Raw genomic sequence first — 21,084 nt, forward strand, 5'->3', positions numbered from 1 at the left:
TGCGCTCGGCAGCGGTGCCTGGCAGGGCCGGAAGCAGCCGCCGGCCTGTCCGCCTCGGCTCGGCCCGGCGGGACTCGGGCGGGTTCGGCTCCGCTCAGCCCGGCTCGGGCGGGTTCGGCTCCGCTCGGCCCGGCCGGGCTCGGTCCGGCTCGGCTCCGGCGGTCTCGCTGGACTGGACCCGACTCGGGCGGGCTCAACTCGGCCCGGCTCGGTTCGGGCTCCCGCGGCGGGGCTGAGGCGGGCGGGCGCCGCCATGGTGTGAGGGGCGGGGGCGGAGGGGCCGAGCCGGAGCCATGAACCTGCTCCCGGCCAACCCGCACGGCAACGGGCTGCTCTACGCCGGCTTCAACCAGGACCACGGTGAGGCTGCGGGCCCGGGGAGCCGGGTGGTGCCGCGGAGGGGCGGCGGTGCGGGGCCGGGCCGGGCCAGGGGCTGCCGCGGCTCCCGACCCCTCGCTGCGGGGTCCCGCTTGCGTCCCGGGGCTGCGGCTGCTGGAAGGAGCCGGGAAGGCAGCGGCAGGATTCAGTGGTTCTCGTGCGGTGTGTGTGCGCCCAGCGCTTCCGAGAGCTGAATGGGGGCGTGGGTGAGGGGAGCAGCACCGGGACCAGGCTGGCTGGGCTTGCTGCGCTCGGCCGCTCACCGTGGGTGGCTCCGTCAGGCTCCTCAAAGCCTGTCCCTCAGGGGCTTCTTTGCGAACTGCTCACAGTTCAGCCCTTTCTCCGTGTAAGTACTCCACGTTCAAAGTGAGTGGTGTAACTGCTTTTTTCTTTCTTTTCACCTGGTTTGTGTTTTAAAACTGTGGTTCACACTACTAATCACACTGGCAGGCAAGTGTCAGTCTCGGTCACTCTCTGCGGTCAGCCGCAGTCATTCCCTTTGGCTTATCTTTTCCCTTTGTTAGAGGGGAAGAAGGCCTGCTCCAGAAACGGGGTGCATGTTCCTCATCCTGCTTTGGCAAGACAAAAATAGCACCGGTCTTATGAGTAAGTGTCATTTTTGTGGAATAAGGAGTAGAAGCTCATCATTTTGTAACATCCTTTTGCCTTAACAAATAATATTCTTGCTTAAGATGCTCTTGCAGCCTCTGTCGTTGTAGACTGCAGCTCATATACCTGTTGCTGACGCTGTTGAAGTCGTGTGTAAACATGAATTATTCTGTTGATTTTAGCCAAACGTCTCTGATGACATCTTGGCAATAGCACATGAAGCAGGTAATGAGGTGAGAGCATCTTGGCAGCTCTCTTCCTGCTATCCCATAGACATGAAAAGAATGGAATTGTTTGTTTCTTAGCAGCTCTGCACTTGTTTTCATCTTGCCTCTCCAACGGAGAGGGAAAAAGATTTTTGAGGATGAGCTTAATTTCAGATCTGCAGGGTCTGTAATGGAGCAGTGATATTTGGTGCTTGGTCTGTAGAGCTGTGTAAGAAGAAAAGTTTCTCTTTTATTGCAAAATACCTTTAGATCATAATTTTAGTGTAAAATTTGTTTGTTACGAAGGCTCCCTTAATTCTGTAGCAATAAATGCAAGAAATCCCCCTTTTTGAAATGATATCACATCCAAAGCACCTTAAGGCATTTGTCTTGTGAATCTGTGAGCTGGCAGTATTCATGTCCCATCCCACCTCAGCTGGCCAGGCAATTGAGTAGTGACAAAAACCATTAAGAAAATAACACAATTGGCTTCTGTTTGGCAGCTCCTGGAGCTGCTCCTGGTAGGAACGATGACGCTGCACTGCAGGTAACTCAGTGACCTTTTATGAGTTTAGGGCTCTTGTAAAGTGCTGAAGGGCAGCAGAGAGGAGGGAAAGCTCCCTGCTTCCTTCTTGCTTCTGCTGGGAACAGAACGTGAGTCACTGGAGTGCTGAAGCTCACAAGTGTGGGTGTCTGCACGTAGTGCCACAATAACCTAATTTCTTAGTAATTTAAGACTGGCCGATCCCACAAGGATGGGAGAACAGGAGGAACCATCCAAGAAGTCTCTCTGGGGCTGAATCTCCCTGACTGGCAAGTGATAAAGCAGCTGTGGTTGTTCTGCCGTGGGCCTCCCTCGCTCTGACTTGAGTGATGCTGGTTTTATATCAGGTGCCTTTGCTACTTTTAGACCTTAAATTAAAAAGCAAAGAAACAATGTAACACAAGGAAATGGTAGTTGTCAGTTGTTTGAAGTCAGAATATTCTGATTTTATCTTCTTAACTTGGAGACTGTGAGTTCCTGATTTCAGATCCTTTCCTAATTTTTTGAGAAGGACACTAAAGTGCTTTTCAGAAATAAAGAGACAAAACATCGTAATAAATGGCCATACCTGTCAATTGCTGATTGTCACTGTTGCAGCCTAAAGCTGCTTTGAAAACTGAGGTGTAGGTTTGTTTTGGTGTGGAAACACTTATGTATTTACTCTTCTTCAGGGTGCTGGAATGTTGGTAGGCTCCTGTGCTCTTGGCTTTACACAGCATTTATGGTGCCAAGGAAAACCACCGTGGCAAAAACCACTGGACATCATCGCTTCCCTGTGCTCCACTGCTGCCACTGTGGGGCCTCAGGCCCCAGAGCCTGCAGGTTTCTCTGTGCCAGCGTGTCCCCTTCAGCCTGTGGCATCTTCCAGGCTGGTCATTAATTTAACCCTTCCTTTTTCTGCAGACTTGGAGGAACAAAACTCACTCTGGTCTCCCTGGCACTGTTAGCAAGAAGCACTTTTACTGTAGGAACAAGTGGGTCATGACTGTGGGTCAGGGCGATAACTCTGTAATCATTATGTGCTTTTAAAAAAGTATCTGAGTTACCTTTTGTCAGTGGCTTTTCAGCTCATCTGTCCCTTCTTCAAAAAAGAGACGTGCACTTCTTGTGGAAGGAACTGAACCTAAGGAAGTGTTCCCTCCTCTGACATGGAAGTGACAGAGTGTTCCCAGCTCTCACATGGAAGGGCTTACAAGCTGTAGCCATCAAATTTGTGATTCCAGTGGAACAGAAATCAGTCAGATGGGAATCACCAAGCTTCAAAGCTGCTCCTGTAACCTGGAAATGAAGCAGGGACAGGGATCTTCCTGTAGGGTTTTCTTCTCTTGTTTGACTCAGGGGTTGCCGTGCTTGAGAGCTTCCTATCTCTGTGGGTAGTGATCGACCACATGGGGAATTTCACTGTTACTCACATCCCCACGTTCTGCTGTGTTGTCTTCAGTTAAAAATGTGGATATTCCCAAGGCATTAAAGCAGCCCACGTCTTACTCATGAGGTTGGCCCTGCAGAAAGCTGTAGTGGTGCTGCAGGAAGTGTAAAGTGTGTGTTTGATTGCATCAGGAATGCTGCATTTGGGTTGTTAGGACCTTCTGGGATCAGCACAACTCAAACCTTACAGCACTTTCTTACTGCAGAACACCTTCAGCATCTCTTCCCTTTGACTTTCCTGGAAATACAATATGGGAGTAGAAAACCATTGCTGGAAAATAATTATATGGATCAGCTGTGAGGAGCAGATCAGTTCTCATCCTGTACAGCAGTGCTTCATGTGGAGGGGAAGGTTTCCACTGCAGTTTGCTCCCTGGCTGTCCCAGTGCTGGGAGATCACAGCAGCTCACACTTACAGAGCAAATCAATGCTGAGGGGGGAGGAGAGAAAGTCAGCAGGGTTCATATCAAAGCCTATGGCAATACGGTTGCTAATCCTGCTACAATTATTACATTCACATGATCTACTTTGTGTGTGTGTTTATCTATGTAAACAAGAACTTTGTGCACTTAATTTATTACAGTATCTTGGACAGGGTGAAGTTGTACCTGGGAGTCTTTTGGGTTAAGGGCATAGGTTTTTGTGTTTTGTCTTCTTCCCCCACATGCCCTGTGATTGTTGGAGTATCGAGTTTGGGGAAGGGTTGTGTTTAGACAGAGCTCCTCAGCTTTTATCTGAGGGGTTCAAATCATTGCAGTACCTAAGAACAGAACCAGAGTAACTGGAATTTACGTTCCAGTACCTCAGAGATCTTTAACTGGACTTTTGGTACAGTACACACAAATTGTGAGCAGCCAACCTGCCCTCAGGGTGCTGCCAGTGACAGCAGCTTCTTGGTGGCTTGTCACTGCTCTGACTTCACAGTGGCATTTCTTTGTACCAGTGCCTGTGTTCACCTGTGAGCAGGGCAAGGGACTGGCAGCTTAATGGATTCCACTAAGGAAGCACATACTTCTATATGAAAAAGTAACTACAGTTATTTTCCAGAGAGTTTTAATCTGGCTTCTGCTTATGCCCTGGGTTAGACTTCAGCTATTGGTATATAATTATTGGCATGGTACAGCAGTCAGCTCTTGTTAGCACAGTTGGAGAAGCTGTTTGATGAGCACTGTGCTCTGGAAACATCCACAGTGAAGTCGTAATCATGAGGTGAATTTGGATCTATTAAGAAAGGAGGGAGCTCACTTCCTAACTGTTGGACCATAAACATTATAATGCTGGTTTCCTGCACTCTAGTGCATGGCACAGGATCCAGGTGGGTTGGGAATTGGTTTCCTTCCCTTCTGTTGTTTTCTTACCTGCCTAAAACCAATACCAAGAATTTCCACCAGGCCAGCATAGAGGACAACTTCTCTGGAAGATTTTCACTAACAGAGCCTGTGAGTGCTCTTCAGCTTGAGTGTAACCATGCAGTCATTGAGCAATGCTTTCCTAACCCTCTGGCTCTTGCTTCCTTCTTGAGTGTATCTGGCAGTTACTATATATATGTGTATATATGTGCTTTTTATCACAGGATGCTTTGCATGTGGAATGGAAAATGGATTCCGAGTTTATAATGCAGATCCACTCAAAGAAAAAGAGAAACAAGGTAAAACACTTACTTATTACACCATGCTGCTCTGTGTTGGAAGCTCAGCCTTCTCATTTTTTCCTGACTGATTCTTGCTCAGCTTTCACTTTTGCATGCCTGGAAGGCTTTGAATAAAGCCTCAGGAAAGGCAGCTCCTGCTGGTCCCACAGGGACTCTCACTCGTGCCATTGCCCAGTCAAAAGTCTCAGTGCTGTTAATTTGCACAGTTGGCTGATGAGGAATTTGTCTCAGCTTCTGGCAGAGTTGTGTTTGCTGTTGCTAATGTTTGTAGCCTGAGTAGGAGAGGCATTTCCTGGGTATTTACGAGCAGGAGGAGTCGCTCCCTGCAGCCATCAGAAGTTGTTCTGCTCTCGTGTGCTGATCTGGATGATCCAGTGTGGCTGTAAGACTCCAGGCTTTTTCCTGGAGATCTCAGTGTAACATTTCTCATACTCAAGAGTATTGTCTGCAAGAGCACTGAGAGGTCAGACCTCTAATGCTCTAAATCTTACCTTCTGTGTATGCTTTAAAAATTTGGGAGGATCTTAATGTGGTAAAGGTACTCCTGTGTCTTAACAGAAGTCAGTAGATGAGCTGTGTTAACAGTGGAGCTTTTTATCAGAAAGCAAACAAAACTGAGTCAAAATATGGGAAACTGAAACTGAGCCATGTCATTCTAACCCTAAATATAGGAAGTGAGCTGCTAAACAGGTTTCTCAGCACTTTCAGCCTGTGGTGAGAAAAGGATTTAATAAGAGGAAAAATGTACTTAAACTAACAATTCCTGCAAAATCAGGCACACTTTCACTTGCTATTGCTGTAAGGATTTTAGTCACTGTTCACATGGCCAAAGCTGACAAACTATTTTCTGCTCTTAACAGTAACTTCTTCCATAAGCAACATGCCTTGGGACTATCACTTGTGACATTGTGCTCAAAGAGTCAGGATTCGGCCTGAAGTCCTGTAGAGTTGCTTGTCAAAACTCTCCCTGCCCGCAGCTCTCGATGGAGATACTTCCAGGACTCCTGTGGTGAAAAGTTTCTTATGAGTCAGATTGCCTTTTCCCTGTGGATTCTGGGAGCTCTCACTGAACTGCCTGCGTAGGCACACCGAGATCCTGTTCATTGTTCATGTAGGTTTAAACCTGCCCAAGACACTCCCAGCTGGAGCTTGTCCCTCTGATTTTCTCTGTAACCCAGTATGAAACCAAATCTTGTTGCAAATGCTGTTTGTCTGTCTTACATCCAGGAGTTCCAAGAAATTCCCATTCAAGCAATGATTCAGTGCTCTAACACGGATTCAGAACACATTACACATTCTTAAATTGTTTCAGGTCATCCCTTGTTAATACTGTAGATGTTTTTGTCACAGTGATAACACCTCTTGATAGCAGAATGTGCTGTCCTGCTTTAATGGAGTCAAGAGGAGGATCTGGTGCAGAAAGGGGTAGTGTTCAAGTACAACTGTTCAGGAAGGAAACACAGCACTCAGAAGTGCTGTTGAAGAAACCACAAGGACTTTTATGAAATCCAGGCTTTACTGCTCCAGGATGAAGAACTTTCAAGGAATCCACATTCTCTGGTTTTTAAGGGCAGCCAGGGTAGGAAGATACTCTTCTTCTCAGGTGCCTGAGAAATGTCCTGGACAAGACAAGCTTTTCTTGTAACAGTGGTAAAAATTAGATGGCAATTTAACCAGTTGTGACACTTTCAAATAAAATATTTCTCTTGCAGAGTTTCTAGAAGGTGGTGTCGGCCATGTGGAAATGTTGTTTCGTTGCAACTATTTAGCACTAGTAGGTGGAGGAAAAAAGCCGAAGTACCCACCCAACAAAGGTGAGCTTGAGGGGTGGATCCTGCAAAGGCCTGCCTTGGCCCTGTGTGACAGTGCCCAGAGAGCCCCCACAGCAGGCCCTGAGCTGATGTCCTGAAGGTCGGGTGAAGGGGATGCTGCTGCAGGTTAAGTCACCGTGGTGCAGTGAGTTGCATCACTGCTGGTGCAGTGCTGACAGGCTGCTACCTGCAGGGACTGCTCTCCAAGGCCTGCTGACCTTCTCACAGCGAGCTCTGCAAGGAGCAGGAAGCTCCCTGCCTGGCAAGCTTTGTAGGAAAACGTACTACTCTTTTCAACTGCTGCATTAGTTCTTCCACAACCCTCAGAGCAAACAAAAAACAGCTGCTTTTCTTTAGAATAATATATCTTTTTTGAACAAATATATCAGTTTTTGTGGTTGGAGTTGACCAGCTCCTGCCTGCACAAGTTACAGTGTGAGTGAGGGGGTTGATATGTAGTGGCTCGATGCCTTCTGGTTAGCAGGATGCCTGTCTGCAGCTGCTTAACCATTGGGTGGACCTCTTGATCAGACTGCTGGGGAGCTGCAAGTTGTTATAAGGGAGCTGTGGATCTTTGAATATGCCTTGATGGTCTAATGCAATCTCTGCACTGTTCTAGTCATGATCTGGGATGACTTGAAGAAGAAGACTGTCATTGAGATAGAGTTTTCCACAGAAGTCAAAGCAGTGAAGCTGCGAAGAGACAGGTGGGTACAGCAGAGGGGTCCAGACACCCAGCTTGGCTCTGTGCTCCTACTCACTTCCAGCTGCTTGTAAAAAGAAAAACATCCTGCTGTAACAGCAGCAATTGAAACAGGCTTTTGGGGACAGAGTATCAGGTGTAAACAGGACACAGTTTAAGTATACTGCTATGTGAAACCTTGGTGAAAAGCCTACAAGACTTCCTGGTCCCCTAATGTAGGGAAATATTCTCCTGTGGCTCCTGCTGGTTTTCTAGGTATGGAGGGGAGTGAAGAAAATTCCAGCAGATCCCTGGAGCAAGAGCAGCTGTGAACAGCTGGAGTCTGTGTATGCGTGGGTGGAGGGGCTGGATAAAAGTGCTTTGCAGGCTTATCATTGCGTGGCTGCTGCAAGGCTGGGAGTCTCTTGTGGGGGAGGGCAGGAAGAATGTGGCTGTTAAATCAGTTGAAAGACTTTGCAGGTCTGAATGAATGTTTGTGTCCCTGTTTTATCCACCCGAGTCACAGGAACTTCTGGTCTGTTTCAGAATTGTGGTTGTCTTGGACTCGATGATTAAAGTTTTCACCTTCACACACAATCCCCACCAGCTGCACGTCTTTGAAACCTGCTACAACCCTAAAGGTTAGTTGTACGTGTGGGCTGGGGAATGGAAGCAAGTTAATGTGTTCTTGACATGCCATTTATCTTCAGCTGCCTTAGTCAGTTCTTTAGAAGTCATTAAACACTTACTGCACTGCAGTCATGTCCTTTGGAGATGCTGTTGTGTTTATAGAATGGTTATTAGAATTTATAAATACTTGGCCCAGAAAAGCTGTTTCCTGTGCTCGTGTCATAGATGAGATTTCTGCAGAGCTGTACACTTTCTTCTGCAAAGAACCTGTATTTTCACTGGAAGGTTAATTATAAACACAAATTCCAGTAAAGTGCATCATTTCTCTCTCCTAATAGAGCTGGAGGTGTTGAGCAAACTCTCCTGTTATAGCGAGCAAACGGATACTGTTCTTTTTAAACAGCAAGGCCTGGCCGTGGCTGTTGTTGAACCAGGGGGAGGGGCTCATTCAGTGATGGCAGCAGGAGCTGGTGAAGGGCTCTCTGCAGGGCTGGCAGTGGCTTGGAGGAGTGTCAGCAAGGGTGGAGCAAACACTTCCTGATAGTGCTGCACGTGGAGCAAGGGGTGCAGGCAGTGCTTGATTGGTGGAGAGGACCAGCTCAGATGTCAGGAGGGTGTTTTCTCCACCACATCATAGAGGATTGGAATCCTCATCTCTGAGGGTTTTCATGCCTGCCTGGAGCAAACAGGAATTGCTGTTATGGAATCCCAGCCTGCATGCAGCTCCAGCAGCCTGACTGATTGACTGACAGGCAGGGGATGCAGCAGGAGGAGGTTTTTTCTTGTGCTGAGGTTTCAGGAATTCACTTGGCATCCGCAGAACACCTGGGATTGGTGTGATTTACCTTAAATGGGCCACAAAACATTACAAAGAAAAAAGTGCCAGTGCTGTAAGAACCAGGTTGAAACACAAATTAATAATAGTTTCACTGATGGAGCAGAAGCTCAGATGTCACCTCTGATAAACTCTTACCCTTTTTGAGCTGCTAAGGAGACCTTTTGACTTCTTAAAATAACTTTAATGTAACGGACTGACTGGGCTGATCTGCAAAATCACCCAGATTCTGGATACCCACAATTGGATTACATTGAAATAAAGTGAGGATAGCAAGTTAAAATTATGCTACTCCTCTGCATAACTGTGCTCTGCACACATGAGCATATGATGTTTTGGGACTAGCAATTAATGTAATGGCAGTAACCATTAAAATGAGATTCAGATTTACTCCATGGGTGTTTGTTTATCCTGAAATTATCAATATTTTAGAAACTTACATTTGAAAAGTTGATTAGGTTATGGAAATGATCCAATTGTTCTTGTTCTTTTTTTTTTTTTTTGTCTTTCAGGTCTCTGTGTCCTTTGTCCAAATAGTAATAATTCTCTTCTTGCATTTCCTGGAACACACACTGGGCACGTGCAGATTGTGGATCTGGCTAACACAGAGAAGCCTCCTGTGGACATCCCAGCTCACGAAGGAGTTTTGAGCTGCATCGCTTTAAACCTGCAGGGAACAAGAATTGCAACAGCATCAGAAAAAGTAAGAATTATGTCCCCCTGCCTCTGACTTACTGTGTGTTCTAGTCTAGTGAGATAAAACAGCAAGTCACATCCTTTGGAGGAAAGACAGAGAAATACCTAGTGGGAAAATCTGCCACTGAAGTGTGCACTCTCAGTCTTTATCTTCCCTGCTCCTCTGGGATGCCCAAACAGCCGACAGCCAAGGGCTGTGCCTGAGGTCGTTGTTTTAGCTGGCTGTAGCAGTGATTCTTCACTGACATTTCAACACAACTTGGCCCAAGTAGTTCATATCTTTGATGTGTTCTTCAAGAGATACTGTTAGTTTTTTTTAAAAAAGCATTGGGTGGGGAGAAGCTTATTTGCATTCTTCACCTTTATTATTTTCTGCTTAAATTCACTCCAAACCCACTGGCTAAAGAAATACTTGTAAATAGTTCAGTTGTACTGGCGGGCTCTGTTCTGCTCTGGCTTAGCTCCTGTTACAGAGCAGGACAGGGTGGGCTGCCCCCTCACACAGAAAGGGAGCGTGTGGCCACGTCTTCCACGGGGCTGAAGAGACAGGACACTGACAAGAACGTGACCTTAGGGTGCAGTGCAGATGCCCTGTGCTGGGCTGAGGCAGGGAGGCAAACGACACAGAGCTGCCTTCTCCCTGGGAGCCACAGAGGGAGCTGCCAGGGCATTCGTCTCCCCAGGGAACATCAGGCACATGGACCCGTCTCCCTGAGGCAAGCACAGCTCTTGCTGCCTTCTTCCACTCAGCTGAAATCAGTTTCTTAAGGACAAGCCAAATTAATCCAACAAGTCTCTGTTTCACATAGTTTCTACTGCCCAGCCTGCCACTCAAACACTTAAAAAAAAGAAAATGTATCCCAAGTCTCTCTTAAGCTTTATGATTTCATGTTTTCTAAACAGAGTTCTAAAAGCTGCCAACTCCATTGCTAAATAGAGCCATTATCTGCTGCGTTTGTATTAAACATTCCTTGTTTTGCATAGAGAAGGAGTTCAAGCAGCTTTTATTTTCCAACTGAACTAGGAGTCTGAGCACAGTCAGCAAACATCTCAAGCCTGTCTCTTAAATCAAAACTAAACTATGTTTACCAAGTCTTTCTCTGCTGGGTAGTTATTTCCTGGTGTGTGACTGGAGAGCTGCCTCTGTTAACCAGGTGTGTCCCAGGAGCTGCAGGTGGTGATGCACAGCCCAGTGTACACCCAGTCTTCATCAGAGGAAAGCAGCACTGATTTGTTGATCACTTTATTTGAGACACCCTGGCTCGTTCTGCAGCTCTGCTGTCAGGCTGGGTGGCTCCAGCTGAAGGACAGTTCCCACTGCAGTGTTCTGTCACCTGACTGGGCAGTGCCTCAGATTCAGATCAATACAGATCAGGAGTTTGTGGTAACTGATTCTTCTGAGTTATGTCAACTGAATCAATTTTAAGACAAGACCAGCCACAGCTTGATTATACTTAATGGGAAAGAATTGCACAGCAGCAATGAAAAATGCAGTAGTACTGAGGGGAGCATGGCAGAAGTGACCCACAGATCCTGGGCACACTCTACACCAGGCAGTGTCTGCAAATCAGGGCTAGGGCTGCAGCAGTGTCTAGGAACTGAGCTAAAAGTGACAAGATTGTACCCTAAAGCATTATAACATTGTGGTGATGTTATGGGGGGAAACTAGTGTTCTTCCCCAAAATTAAGAGAGGTTTGCAAATCTACCAAGAAGAAAACCCCAGCAGTGGGTGCAGGGGCATGCTGGTCAGACAAAATTTTAGGATGCATTCACAGATGTAAAGACAGTCTTCTGCCTTTCCTAATACAATGCTTGATTCCTTTCCAAGGGGACCCTCATAAGAATATTTGATACTTCATCAGGGCATTTAATCCAGGAGCTACGTCGAGGATCACAAGCAGCCAATATATACTGGTACGTTCATCTGCTTCTGTGCCATCTGTGGTGTGGCTGTGCTGAGCCCCTCGGCCAGCACAGGAGGGCTGTGGTACCCTGGCTGCCTCTGCATCTCCCTCTGGGCTCACTGCTGGGAGGAGAAGGCAGGAGCTGGGAGCTCTGTGAGGCCTGGCACAGGCTACAGGACCAGGGACAGAGCTGTGGCTGTTGCCAGGCTGTGACTCTCCTCAACCCAGGTGGGAACTGGGGGATACTGAACTTCCCACTGACACCCAGGCAGTGCCCTGAGGCACATGAACACAGCTCAGGGGGACTGGGGCGAGCTCGGGGGCAAGGGGAGCTTTATGCCCACATCCTTATGTGCAGGGGAGCACCCAGGGCAGAGGTGTGACTGTCCCAGGAGCAGGGAAACCCTCTGCCCATTCCCTGTGAAAACTCCCATTCCTCTGCCAAGCCCTGCTGTGGGGTAGCAGTTGCACATTCTGCCCACTCCTCAGAGCAGAGCAGTGGCACAGTGACCCACACCAGTGGTGTCCATGTCAGGGCTGCTGCTGCTGCTGCCACTGCAGGCCCTGTTCTGAGAGCTGCCTGTTCATCCCAAAGCAGCCCCAGCTCCTCCTGAGCAGCTGTTACCACCCTGCCTGCCAGGCTGGCACAACTGCAGCAGCAGAACTGTCTGTGCCAGGGCTGTGGGTCTGTCCCAGGAGAAATCCTGCAGCTGTCTGTGTTCTCTGCAGTATTAACTTCAACCAGGATGCTTCCCTCATCTGCGTCTCCAGTGACCACGGCACAGTCCACATTTTTGCTGCAGAAGACCCCAAAAGAAATAAGCAGTCAAGGTAGGGATGGAGCCGTTCTGAAGCCCTGGGGGGGCTTTGAATTGCATTTAGAACACTGGCCATGTCACTCAGCAGCAAAATCTTCACACTGCTGAAAGTGGAAAATTTTATCAGTTGGGCTGGCCTGAAGCTGCAGATTTAGAAACCTCTGGTAATTGCCAAGCTCCTGCTGTCCTTTGAGGGGCTGTAGCATTTCTGTAGAGGGTCAGTGTAGGTTTTAGTGGACCTTGGATGAACATATGTTGTGGACACCTTCCTCTACTAAATATCAATCATTCTGGCAGTTTTTGCAGTCACTTAAAGCCAGCAAGGCAGTTGTAGTGTCTCCCCTTCCTGCAAGGGGAAATTACTCAGGTTATCTGATTCTTACTCAAATAAAAAGCCAGTAAAAAATCAAGTGAAACCTGCACTTTGTTCAATCACTCCAGCAGCTCTGAATCCACCCTAGTCAACACCAACCTGTTAACGTCTTCTTTTTTGTTTTCTCTTTCAGTTTGGCCTCTGCCACCTTTCTCCCCAAATACTTCAGTTCCAAATGGAGTTTTTCCAAATTCCAGGTTCCCTCAGGCTCTCCGTGCATTTGTGCCTTTGGAACAGAGCCAAATGCTGTCATAGGTGAGTGTTGGAGGCGTCCCCAGGTTCTGGCTGGAAAACCAGGCTTTGAACTGTGCTGGCTTGGAGGGAGGGAATGCTCTGCTGAGACAGGGCTGAGTGTCCCTGTCATCCAAGAGCTCTGGCTGCTCCCACTGCCCACGCGGCTGGCACAGCACAGGGCTGGTGGCTCAGGGGTCCCTCCAGAGCACCTCTGTGAGTCTGAAGGACAGCTTATGCTGGAGCAAAGGAAAACACTTCTGCCACAGCCCCCTGACCCTGCTTGTTTGTGTTGCAGCAATATGTGCAGATGGCAGCTACTACAAGTTCTTATTCAACCAAAAAGGGGAATGCTCAAGGGATGTGTACGCTCAGTTCCTAGAAATGACGGACGACAAGCTCTGACTGAGGGGAGGGGAGTGCACGGCTCAAAGCACTGCCTCGGCCACCCGCGCCTTTGAGGGACAGAATCTGAGTGCCCAGCACTGATCCAGAAGTTCAGCAGAGCTCATGGAGAAGCCTGGCTCAACATGATCACAAGCAGCTCTGAAGTAGTGGACTATATATGTTTGTTCTCATTTCTGCAAGTATTCATCATTAAAATCTCTTTGGGTTACTGTCACCAACTCAAGTTTTCAAGATGTGGCTTTCAACAAGCTTGTGCCTATTGGGTTTCTCTTTAGTCTAAACTGTGACATGACTGTAGCTCCAACAAGAGTGCCTGCCACAGGGAAAGCTCTGCAGGGGCTGTCCACACCTTTGGCTGGCTTTAGGAAAAGGGATCTGAAACCAGAAGATTTTAGGCAATGCTTTACTTCCACTGCATGGCTGGGAGCAGGCGAACACTCTGGGTTATGCTCTCTCCACCAGGAGTCCTGCCTCCTCCCTCCCCTGGCACAGCTGAGGGAACAGAGAGGGTGACAAGTATGGAGCAAGGGACACCTGTAGATCAAGTCCTGCTTGTCCTCTGACCTGGTGCCCGGGGCTGGGTGGTGGTGGTCGTGTGGCCTCTGCCAGTGCTGCTTCAGGTGAGGGATCAGCATTACTTGTCCAAGGTCCCAAACTCTGTGAAGCATCTGGAGGCACCTTTGGGCAAGTGCTGACCCAAGTCCCCTCTCCTGTGTGGGCACAGCAAGCACCCAGGGCTCCTGTAGTTGTAGAGCTGATTCCTTCCATAATCCAACAGTCGGTACTGGTGTGACAGGTGTGAAACTGCTGCCAAACTACTGCCAAACTGCTGCAGCTGGGAGGCTGGAGAGGCCATGGCCATGTCCAGCACAAGATCTGAACAAGGTGGCAGGAAGTTCCATGTCTGCAATGGCTTTAAACTTGCAAACTTGTCTTTTTTTTTTTCCCTTTGAGCTGTCGCATACTATTGCTGCTGGCCCAGGGACAGGTAGGTTAGACTTGTACACTCTTCTCCAAAAACTGTTACCCTATTTCCTGCTGACCTAAGGCACAAGCTCCTAACTCAGAACCTGAGATAGCCCCAAGTTTGGCATCTGTGGCACTAAACACTGGGGCAGGGAGGTCTTGCTCTTCTGGAAGCTAATTTCACAGATGCTTCAGCCCTGACACTCTGTGACTTCAGTTGCAAACTCTAACTCTGACAAGTCCCTTTTAGTGTCATGTAACCTACTAAGGACTAACTTACCATGTTGATGTCAAGGTTGCATGTTGCTTTTATGCGTATTTAACCACAGGAATTGTTTTGCACACTTATTTGTAATATGTTATTTCTTTTAAATAAAAGTGACTAACTTTGCTGTATTCACTGATGGTCACAGCCATGGTTTCCATTGCCCCAGACTGGGGGAATAAACATGTGAGTCAGTAGTGGTGGCTGGTGAAGGACAGGAGCTGAATCTGCTGCATGAGGAGGGGACAGGAGCACGTGAGCCAGTGCCTGGGACATGCACCTTGTTGTGTGTCCCAAAACAAGTCCAACTTCCAGTGCAAACCAGTTCTTGTTCAGCACTTACCTCACCATTCCCCCCGTCCTGGGCTGGAGCAGCAGCAGGACCTGGAACTGTCATCTCCTGGAGGTGGGGAAGCGCTGCAGACTGCTCCTCCAGGGCGATGGAAATCCCCTCTCGCTGTGCCGCTGGGAGCTGCTCATGGTCCCAGCACCTGGAAACGCCTGAACTCCCCCACCAGCCCCTGCCTCTGCTCCAACAGCTCTGCTGGGCCTCAGCTGCTGCTGCACCAACCCCCTGCCCTCCTGTTCCCGTTATCCTAGAGCTGACAAGACTACAAACACATTTCTGGGCAACATTTAAACTTTTCTAAATGTGTAAAAGTTTTCCCTAAACCTCTGCTCCAGTGTGGCAGCAGGAATGAAAATAACACACCTGTGCAGGCAGCCAGCAGTGCTGCAGTAACCCTGGAATGTCCTAACACACCTCACATTTCTTGTGCTACCTGCAAATGGATGTGATTAGGTACAGCTGTTTCACAGGAACCAAATCCAGCACAGGACTGAGTCTTCCCAGCTGGTGCTGCCTCCAGGCTGCTCTGGCAGTGCTTCACCACTTTGCTCGCTGCAGCACTCCTGTGGATGAATCTAGCCAGCGTTTGCACAGCTCTACAATCAAATGGAACAGCGCTCAGTCAGTCACTCGTTGGGAAAAGGAATGGTGCTGTACCTGGCACTGATGGCCACAGGACCACCCCCAGCCCCCAGGGAAGCAGAGAGCTCCCACAGCAAGTGTAAAACCACGACTGCTCCTGGAACACAACCTATTGGCACCAGCATCTGCTCTTAAAGTACAGGGCTTAGCAGTTCCTTTTGTATTAAAAAGTAACTCAACGCCTTCTCTCCCCATTTTGCCACCTCTCTCCACAGTACCTGTGTCACAGTTCAGAATCCTGACAGGAAAACTAATGAGTCGGTGCACTAAATTCCACAGTAATTCAGGTGTCTGCCTGCAGAAACTGTGGAATGCAAGGATTGCTTTCAGAACCTTTAGGTAGTCACAATAAAGGAGAAAATAGAAGGTTAATCAGTGCAGCTGGAGATGTGAGACATGACCAGTTCTTACAGACGCGGGGCAGAAGGGCCGTGTCAGACACAGCAGCCACAGAATGCCACCAGGCTGGGGCTGGGTCACACCGCTCTGCCTGCCCCTGGGGCACAGTAACAATTGCACCACTTCACTGCCTCCTTGGTAAGCTATTTTCTGCTTCTTCCCCAAGGACTGTGTTTGTTCAGACCATTCAGACCGTGCTTTCTGTTCAAGGAACAGGCTCTGCCCATTCAGCTCCAAACACCACAGCCCTGCCCAGCAGTTCCACAGCCATCCAAGGCTTGTGGAGTTGGGTTTCTCCCCAGCTCTTCAAAGCATTGCCATGAAAACCTGACCCAGCTTCTTTCCTGCTCCTTCAAAGCATTTCCCCAACTGCTGAGAAACAGAGACTGTAACCAGTGCAGGAAAAGGGGATGAGACACCAAACCCACATTCGTGACAGTGACTCCAGAAAGTGACATCTCCTAAAACTCACTTACAGAAATAATGACCCATCTAAGGCAGACACATTCCTGTGCCCTCCTGTGTCCCAAACAGTGCCAAGCCCTGGCAGGGTCCAGCCCCAGGCCCCTCCATGCCCGTGGCTCCTGGGACAGGGCGTGGCTGGAAGGGGCACCTTGGTCTGGTGGGGCTGCCACAGAAGCTGCATTAACCCCAAATATACATCGATATTCCAAACACACTTGTTGAGTAATTTCAACTTAGTTAATTTGCTGAATAAAATTTAATTTTATTTAAAAAAATCTTATACACTATTATTCACCTAGCCCTAGTTGTGAACAGATTCTCACTTCTGAAAATAAACCACATTCTAGTCAATTCATTCAACACCAAATTAAATTACTAGTACTGGATTTTTTTTTCTTAAAAAAAGTATGTTAAAACTTTACTTTTTTTTATTTTTAAAACCTCTAAAGAAAACGTTGCAATTGTACAGAAATGCTTCTTTTCAGGTTATGCTTTTTTTTTTAAATGCCTGTTATAAATCCAGCTTGTGTAGAGTTTTTTTTTCATAGTTTTTTAATGTATTATCTGCAGAGACATTGTAACAGTTCCATTGTGTGGATGAACACAAAACTTGTACACATTTCTCATATTTGGTCTTTAGGTAAATAGTTTCCAAAAGCTGCCTAAAATAACCACTCCAAACTGTTCAGTCCGTCATGAAAATACAGTTTTTCCTTTCGTAGCAGGAAAGGAAATATAAATAATGCATCTTTATTACAGAACAGGACAAAAACCAGATTCCGATGGAGCCCGCTCCGGCTCCCACTCACCTGGCTGCAGGAGGAACTAAGACGTTGTGTGAGTTGAAGACTGAACAGCAGCCTTGTTTCAATTGAATTTTGAAATGTAAAGTGGAATCTATTACCACATTAAAGTGAGAAATTACCGATACATTTTAAAATGTTCAACTGCAGAACACACACTTAAAAAAAAAAAAAATTATTACCATAATCTGGTAGCCACTGTTAGAAAACCACAACAGCTACTGGTCATGGAGACCCCGAGGTCAGTGTCTGACATCAAAGTGTTACAGAGAAACGGGGCAGATTAATTTCTACTGAAGGGTGCTTAAGCTTAAAAATATCGAATATACCTCTGACAAGATAATTTTACTCTTTTTAAAAGGACTCGTGATAAAGAATTTTATCTTTCTAAATGAAGAACAGTCTGTTATCTTAAACATACACAATATTAAGCGAGACTCTTGTTTTACTTTAGACTGGAAAAATATGCCAGGGACAGTCAAAGTCAACACAAAGTAACAAACAGCAAAAGGTAGCAGAGAGAGAAACAGGTAAGTGCAGCTCTGGTCAAATCCATAGCAGTTCTTTATGTCAGTTAACGGCTCATTTACATCAGAGTTTCTAATCAGTTACATGCAAGCCCAAAGAAGCGTTTGATCACTACACATGGTAATAAAATTTGATTAAATTTATCAGGCAACTGCTAAAATATGAAAATTTGCAGATGTAATAAAGTAGCTTTATCTGAACTTGAACAGGACAGACAAAAGTAAATCATTCCGTTGGTTAAAAAAACCCTACATTCAGTTTTTTACCAAACAAAATTTCACATGAAAAGTAGTTGTGTGATTCCAAAGTTTCCGGAGTAGAAATGGAGTGATTTGAAATGTCAAAGACCCCATTGTTTTGCAAAGAAATGAAAATACACCTCAAAAATTTCTAATTCCACATGTGAACAACAAAATACTGCATATCTATCAACAACTGCATGGGTGGGTGGTTCGGAAAGGCTTAGCTGCCACGGTGTCGGAATGGCTCCTGCCTCTGTTCCCTTTAGGAATTTACAATCGTTTAAACCAGTCACACTAAGCGCTATCATGCTGCCGTTACACTGAGATCCTCAGTCCTGGGAAAAATCTGACAGATCCTGTTAAAGCTGCAGCCCTCCCAGCACACACAGTCCGTGGGGCAGGAGGGGCGGGGGCACAGCCTCTACAACAACATGGTTCTGCAGTTTGACTTGAAATTACCAAGTTTTAAGGCCACCTGTGTTGGGTTTTGTTTCAGTGCTGAAAGTTGAAGTCTGATTCACAGGGCCCCTTTCCCCACTGCGTGAGAACATGTTCCAACATTTTAGGTGTTAGATTTAAGTGTCTCCTTTTGGCACCACGGAGTTTGTTTTTGTTGGTTTTTTGTGGTTTTTTTTTTTTTGTTGTTTTTTTTTTTTTTTTTAAAAAAAAAAAAAAAAAAAAAAGGAAAACTCCCCTAAAGTTTCTAGTTCTGGCTGCCTTTGTCACTCACTGCCACGGGTGGGGTGTCCACGTTCACAGCTATGACTATGCTCTCTCCATCCTCTGTTTTGATACGTTTGAGTTCCTGCTGTTCCGACTGGTCTCCGTTCTGGCGCTTGGTGGGGAGCGATGCCGATGCGGACGCGTGGGTTGCTAACATATGCAAAGGACTTGCAGCAGCTGCAGAAAGGAGAGCACAAACCTCAGCACCCTGACCCTTGTCAAATCACATACACAATACTGAGATGTGCAGTTTTACTGTACAATAAGAAACGTGAGTTTCTTGTGGCCCCCAGAGCTCTCAGCTGACTCACAGGGACCAAGCAATGCTGCCAAGCTGTTCTGCTGAGAGCAGGATCTGAAAGCAGCTGCTTTACTGCACATGGAAAATGGAACAGGATTTGCTCTGCACTTCTTTCTTCTCAGATGGCACAAACCTTCTTTCACCAAAGACAAACACACAGATGTGTGTGTGAACACAGCCGTGTGTGTCACACAGACAAACACAAATCTGTTTCTATGGGCCCAGCTCCCAATTTAGATGCTTTGCCTGAGAATTACCTGGTTTCTTGCTGCTTTAGGAGTTACTGTAACAAGAGACCAGGACCTGGAGCACACCTCACTCCACAGCCAACACACACTGAGACAACAGTGGGAAGCATCACAACTCTACTCCTGTGTGCAGCCACACTCCCTGCACACCCTGCAGCCCTCGGCTGCCGGGTCAGGGAACGTGTGGAAATCAGCTGAGTTTTCAGAATCCAGGAAAAAGAGAAAAATAATTATTCCTTACTTTTAAAAATAGCCTATCAGTATATTTCACATGGCTCTCAGCTCTATTCACACATCCCTTCTGACACAGAAAGTGCACCTCAAGTCTGACTGTGATGCTTTTGCTGCTCTTAAGCTGGTAGTGAAGTGGCAGCAGCCAGAACACTGACCTATAAATGTCAGTGATGGCAAAGGAGTAAAAAGGAAATGAAGAAGATAATTCACTCCATTAGAAAGACAGGTAATGAATTGATGTAAGACAGCCCTAAAAGTATTTCTGTAAACATATGACAAAAAACCTCTCCTTCAGTATCAGATAATACCTAAACCAAAACTGTTAGAACAAGCTGTGAGGACCTGCAGCAGAGCAAGCCTGCCCGTGCTGGGAGTGAGAGGGAATGTGTGGAATGATGACAAAGCACTGCTGCCCACTCAGCCTGCCAAGGCCCAGAGGGGAATGATGGATTCAGACATGAACCACCTCAAAACCTTACAGAATATTGGTCTTTTCAGTACAGGTTCAATAAAATCATAATAAAAAGTAACAGTTCAAAGAGCCAACCCACAAGCAAGCTCTGGTTTTCCTGTTGGTGGCTTCCAACAAACCACCTGGGAGCAGGCACCATTTTAGCAGCTCTGATTTACAGGAGCTCCTTTTAAAACTTGTTTCTATGCTGGTTTAACAAGGAGAGAGGATGGGCTGTCACCACTAAGTACATCCCTATAACAACCACAGAGAGAATGAGGAGAGGAGAGGAGAGGAGAGGAGAGGAGAGGAGAGGAGAGGAGAGGAGAGGAGAGGAGAGGAGAGGAGAGGAGAGGAGAGGAGAGGAGAGGAGAGGAGAGGAGAGGAGAGGAGAGGAGAGGAGAGGAGAGGAGAGGAGAGGAGAGGAGAGGAGAGGAGAGGAGAGGAGAGGAGAGGAGAGGAGAGGAGAGGAGAGGAGAGGAGAGGAGAGGAGAGGAGAGGAGAGGAGAGGAGAGGAGAGGAGAGGAGAGGAGAGGAGAGGAGAGGAGAGGAGAGGAGAGGAGAGGAGAGGAGAGGAGAGGAGAGGAGAGGAGAGGAGAGGAGAGGAGAGGAGAGGAGAGGAGAGGAGAGGAGAGGAGAGGAGAGGAGAGGAGAGGAGAGGAGAGGAGAGGAGAGGAGAGGAGAGGAGAGGAGAGGAGAGGAGAGGAGAGGAGAGGAGAGGAGAGGAGAGGAGAGGAGAGGAGAGAGGAGAGGAGAGGAGAGGAGAGGAGAGGAGAGGAGAGGAGAGGAGAGGAGAGGAGAGGAGAGGAGAGGAGAGGAGAGGAGAGGAGAGGAGAGGAGAGGAGAGGAGAGGAGAGGAGAGGAGAGGAGAGGAGAGGAGAGGAGAGGAGGACATACCCGCGCTGCCCTGCCCCGCCACGGCGGCGCTCAGGGGCACGATGTGCGTCCCGTTCTGTGTGACAGCTTTGATGGGCAGCTGGTGCTGCCCCAGCGGCGCCTGTTGCACGATGGTGACTGTCTGTAGGGGGGTGGGCTGCGATGTCTGGATGATGCGACCAGCAGCTCCTATTGCAGCATGGCTAATAGCAGGGAGAGGCTCCACTTTCACTGCAAACAGGAGAGAAAATTTGGTTAAAATTAACAAAGTGCTCAGGAACCACTTGGTTTCACTCAATCAGGCCTCAGTGGAAAACAACAAGGCCGCTGTTGTTTTATTACTCGCTCCAACATATCTGAGAAATTACAATTTGAAATCTTCAGTTT

At 47.5% G+C, this 21,084-nt stretch overlaps 2 protein-coding genes across 3 annotated transcripts in view; one reads left to right on the plus strand and one right to left on the minus strand.

The window, feature by feature from the left end:
* Positions 1-142: 142 nt before the first annotated feature.
* On the plus strand, positions 143-14,571 carry WDR45B (WD repeat domain 45B). 2 transcript variants are annotated; one of them, XM_053960784.1, is made up of 10 exons: positions 143-360; positions 4,739-4,813; positions 6,529-6,630; positions 7,247-7,334; positions 7,856-7,950; positions 9,287-9,477; positions 11,300-11,385; positions 12,105-12,206; positions 12,700-12,821; positions 13,096-14,571. In XM_053960784.1, exons 1-10 carry the CDS (start codon positions 294-296, stop codon positions 13,200-13,202), a joined length of 1,035 nt encoding a protein of 344 aa, XP_053816759.1. In that variant the 5' UTR covers positions 143-293; the 3' UTR covers positions 13,203-14,571. The 2 variants fall into 2 exon arrangements, with proteins under 2 accessions (XP_053816759.1, XP_053816760.1); XM_053960785.1 differs by lacking the exon at positions 143-360 and adding an exon at positions 909-984.
* Positions 14,572-16,514: 1,943 nt separating this feature from the next.
* Positions 16,515-21,084, minus strand: part of FOXK2 (forkhead box K2) — a 45,156-nt gene continuing 40,586 nt past the window's right edge. Inside the window, exons 8-9 of the mRNA XM_053960776.1 lie at positions 20,719-20,928; positions 16,515-18,764 (exon numbers count right to left, since the gene is read on the minus strand). Of these exons, the coding sequence (XP_053816751.1) occupies positions 18,568-18,764; positions 20,719-20,928 (407 nt within the window). The 3' untranslated portion in view covers positions 16,515-18,567. The remainder of the gene's footprint in view (positions 18,765-20,718; positions 20,929-21,084) is intronic.

This window comes from Vidua chalybeata, chromosome 19, assembly GCF_026979565.1.
Source record: "Vidua chalybeata isolate OUT-0048 chromosome 19, bVidCha1 merged haplotype, whole genome shotgun sequence".
Taxonomy (NCBI): domain Eukaryota; kingdom Metazoa; phylum Chordata; class Aves; order Passeriformes; family Viduidae; genus Vidua; species Vidua chalybeata.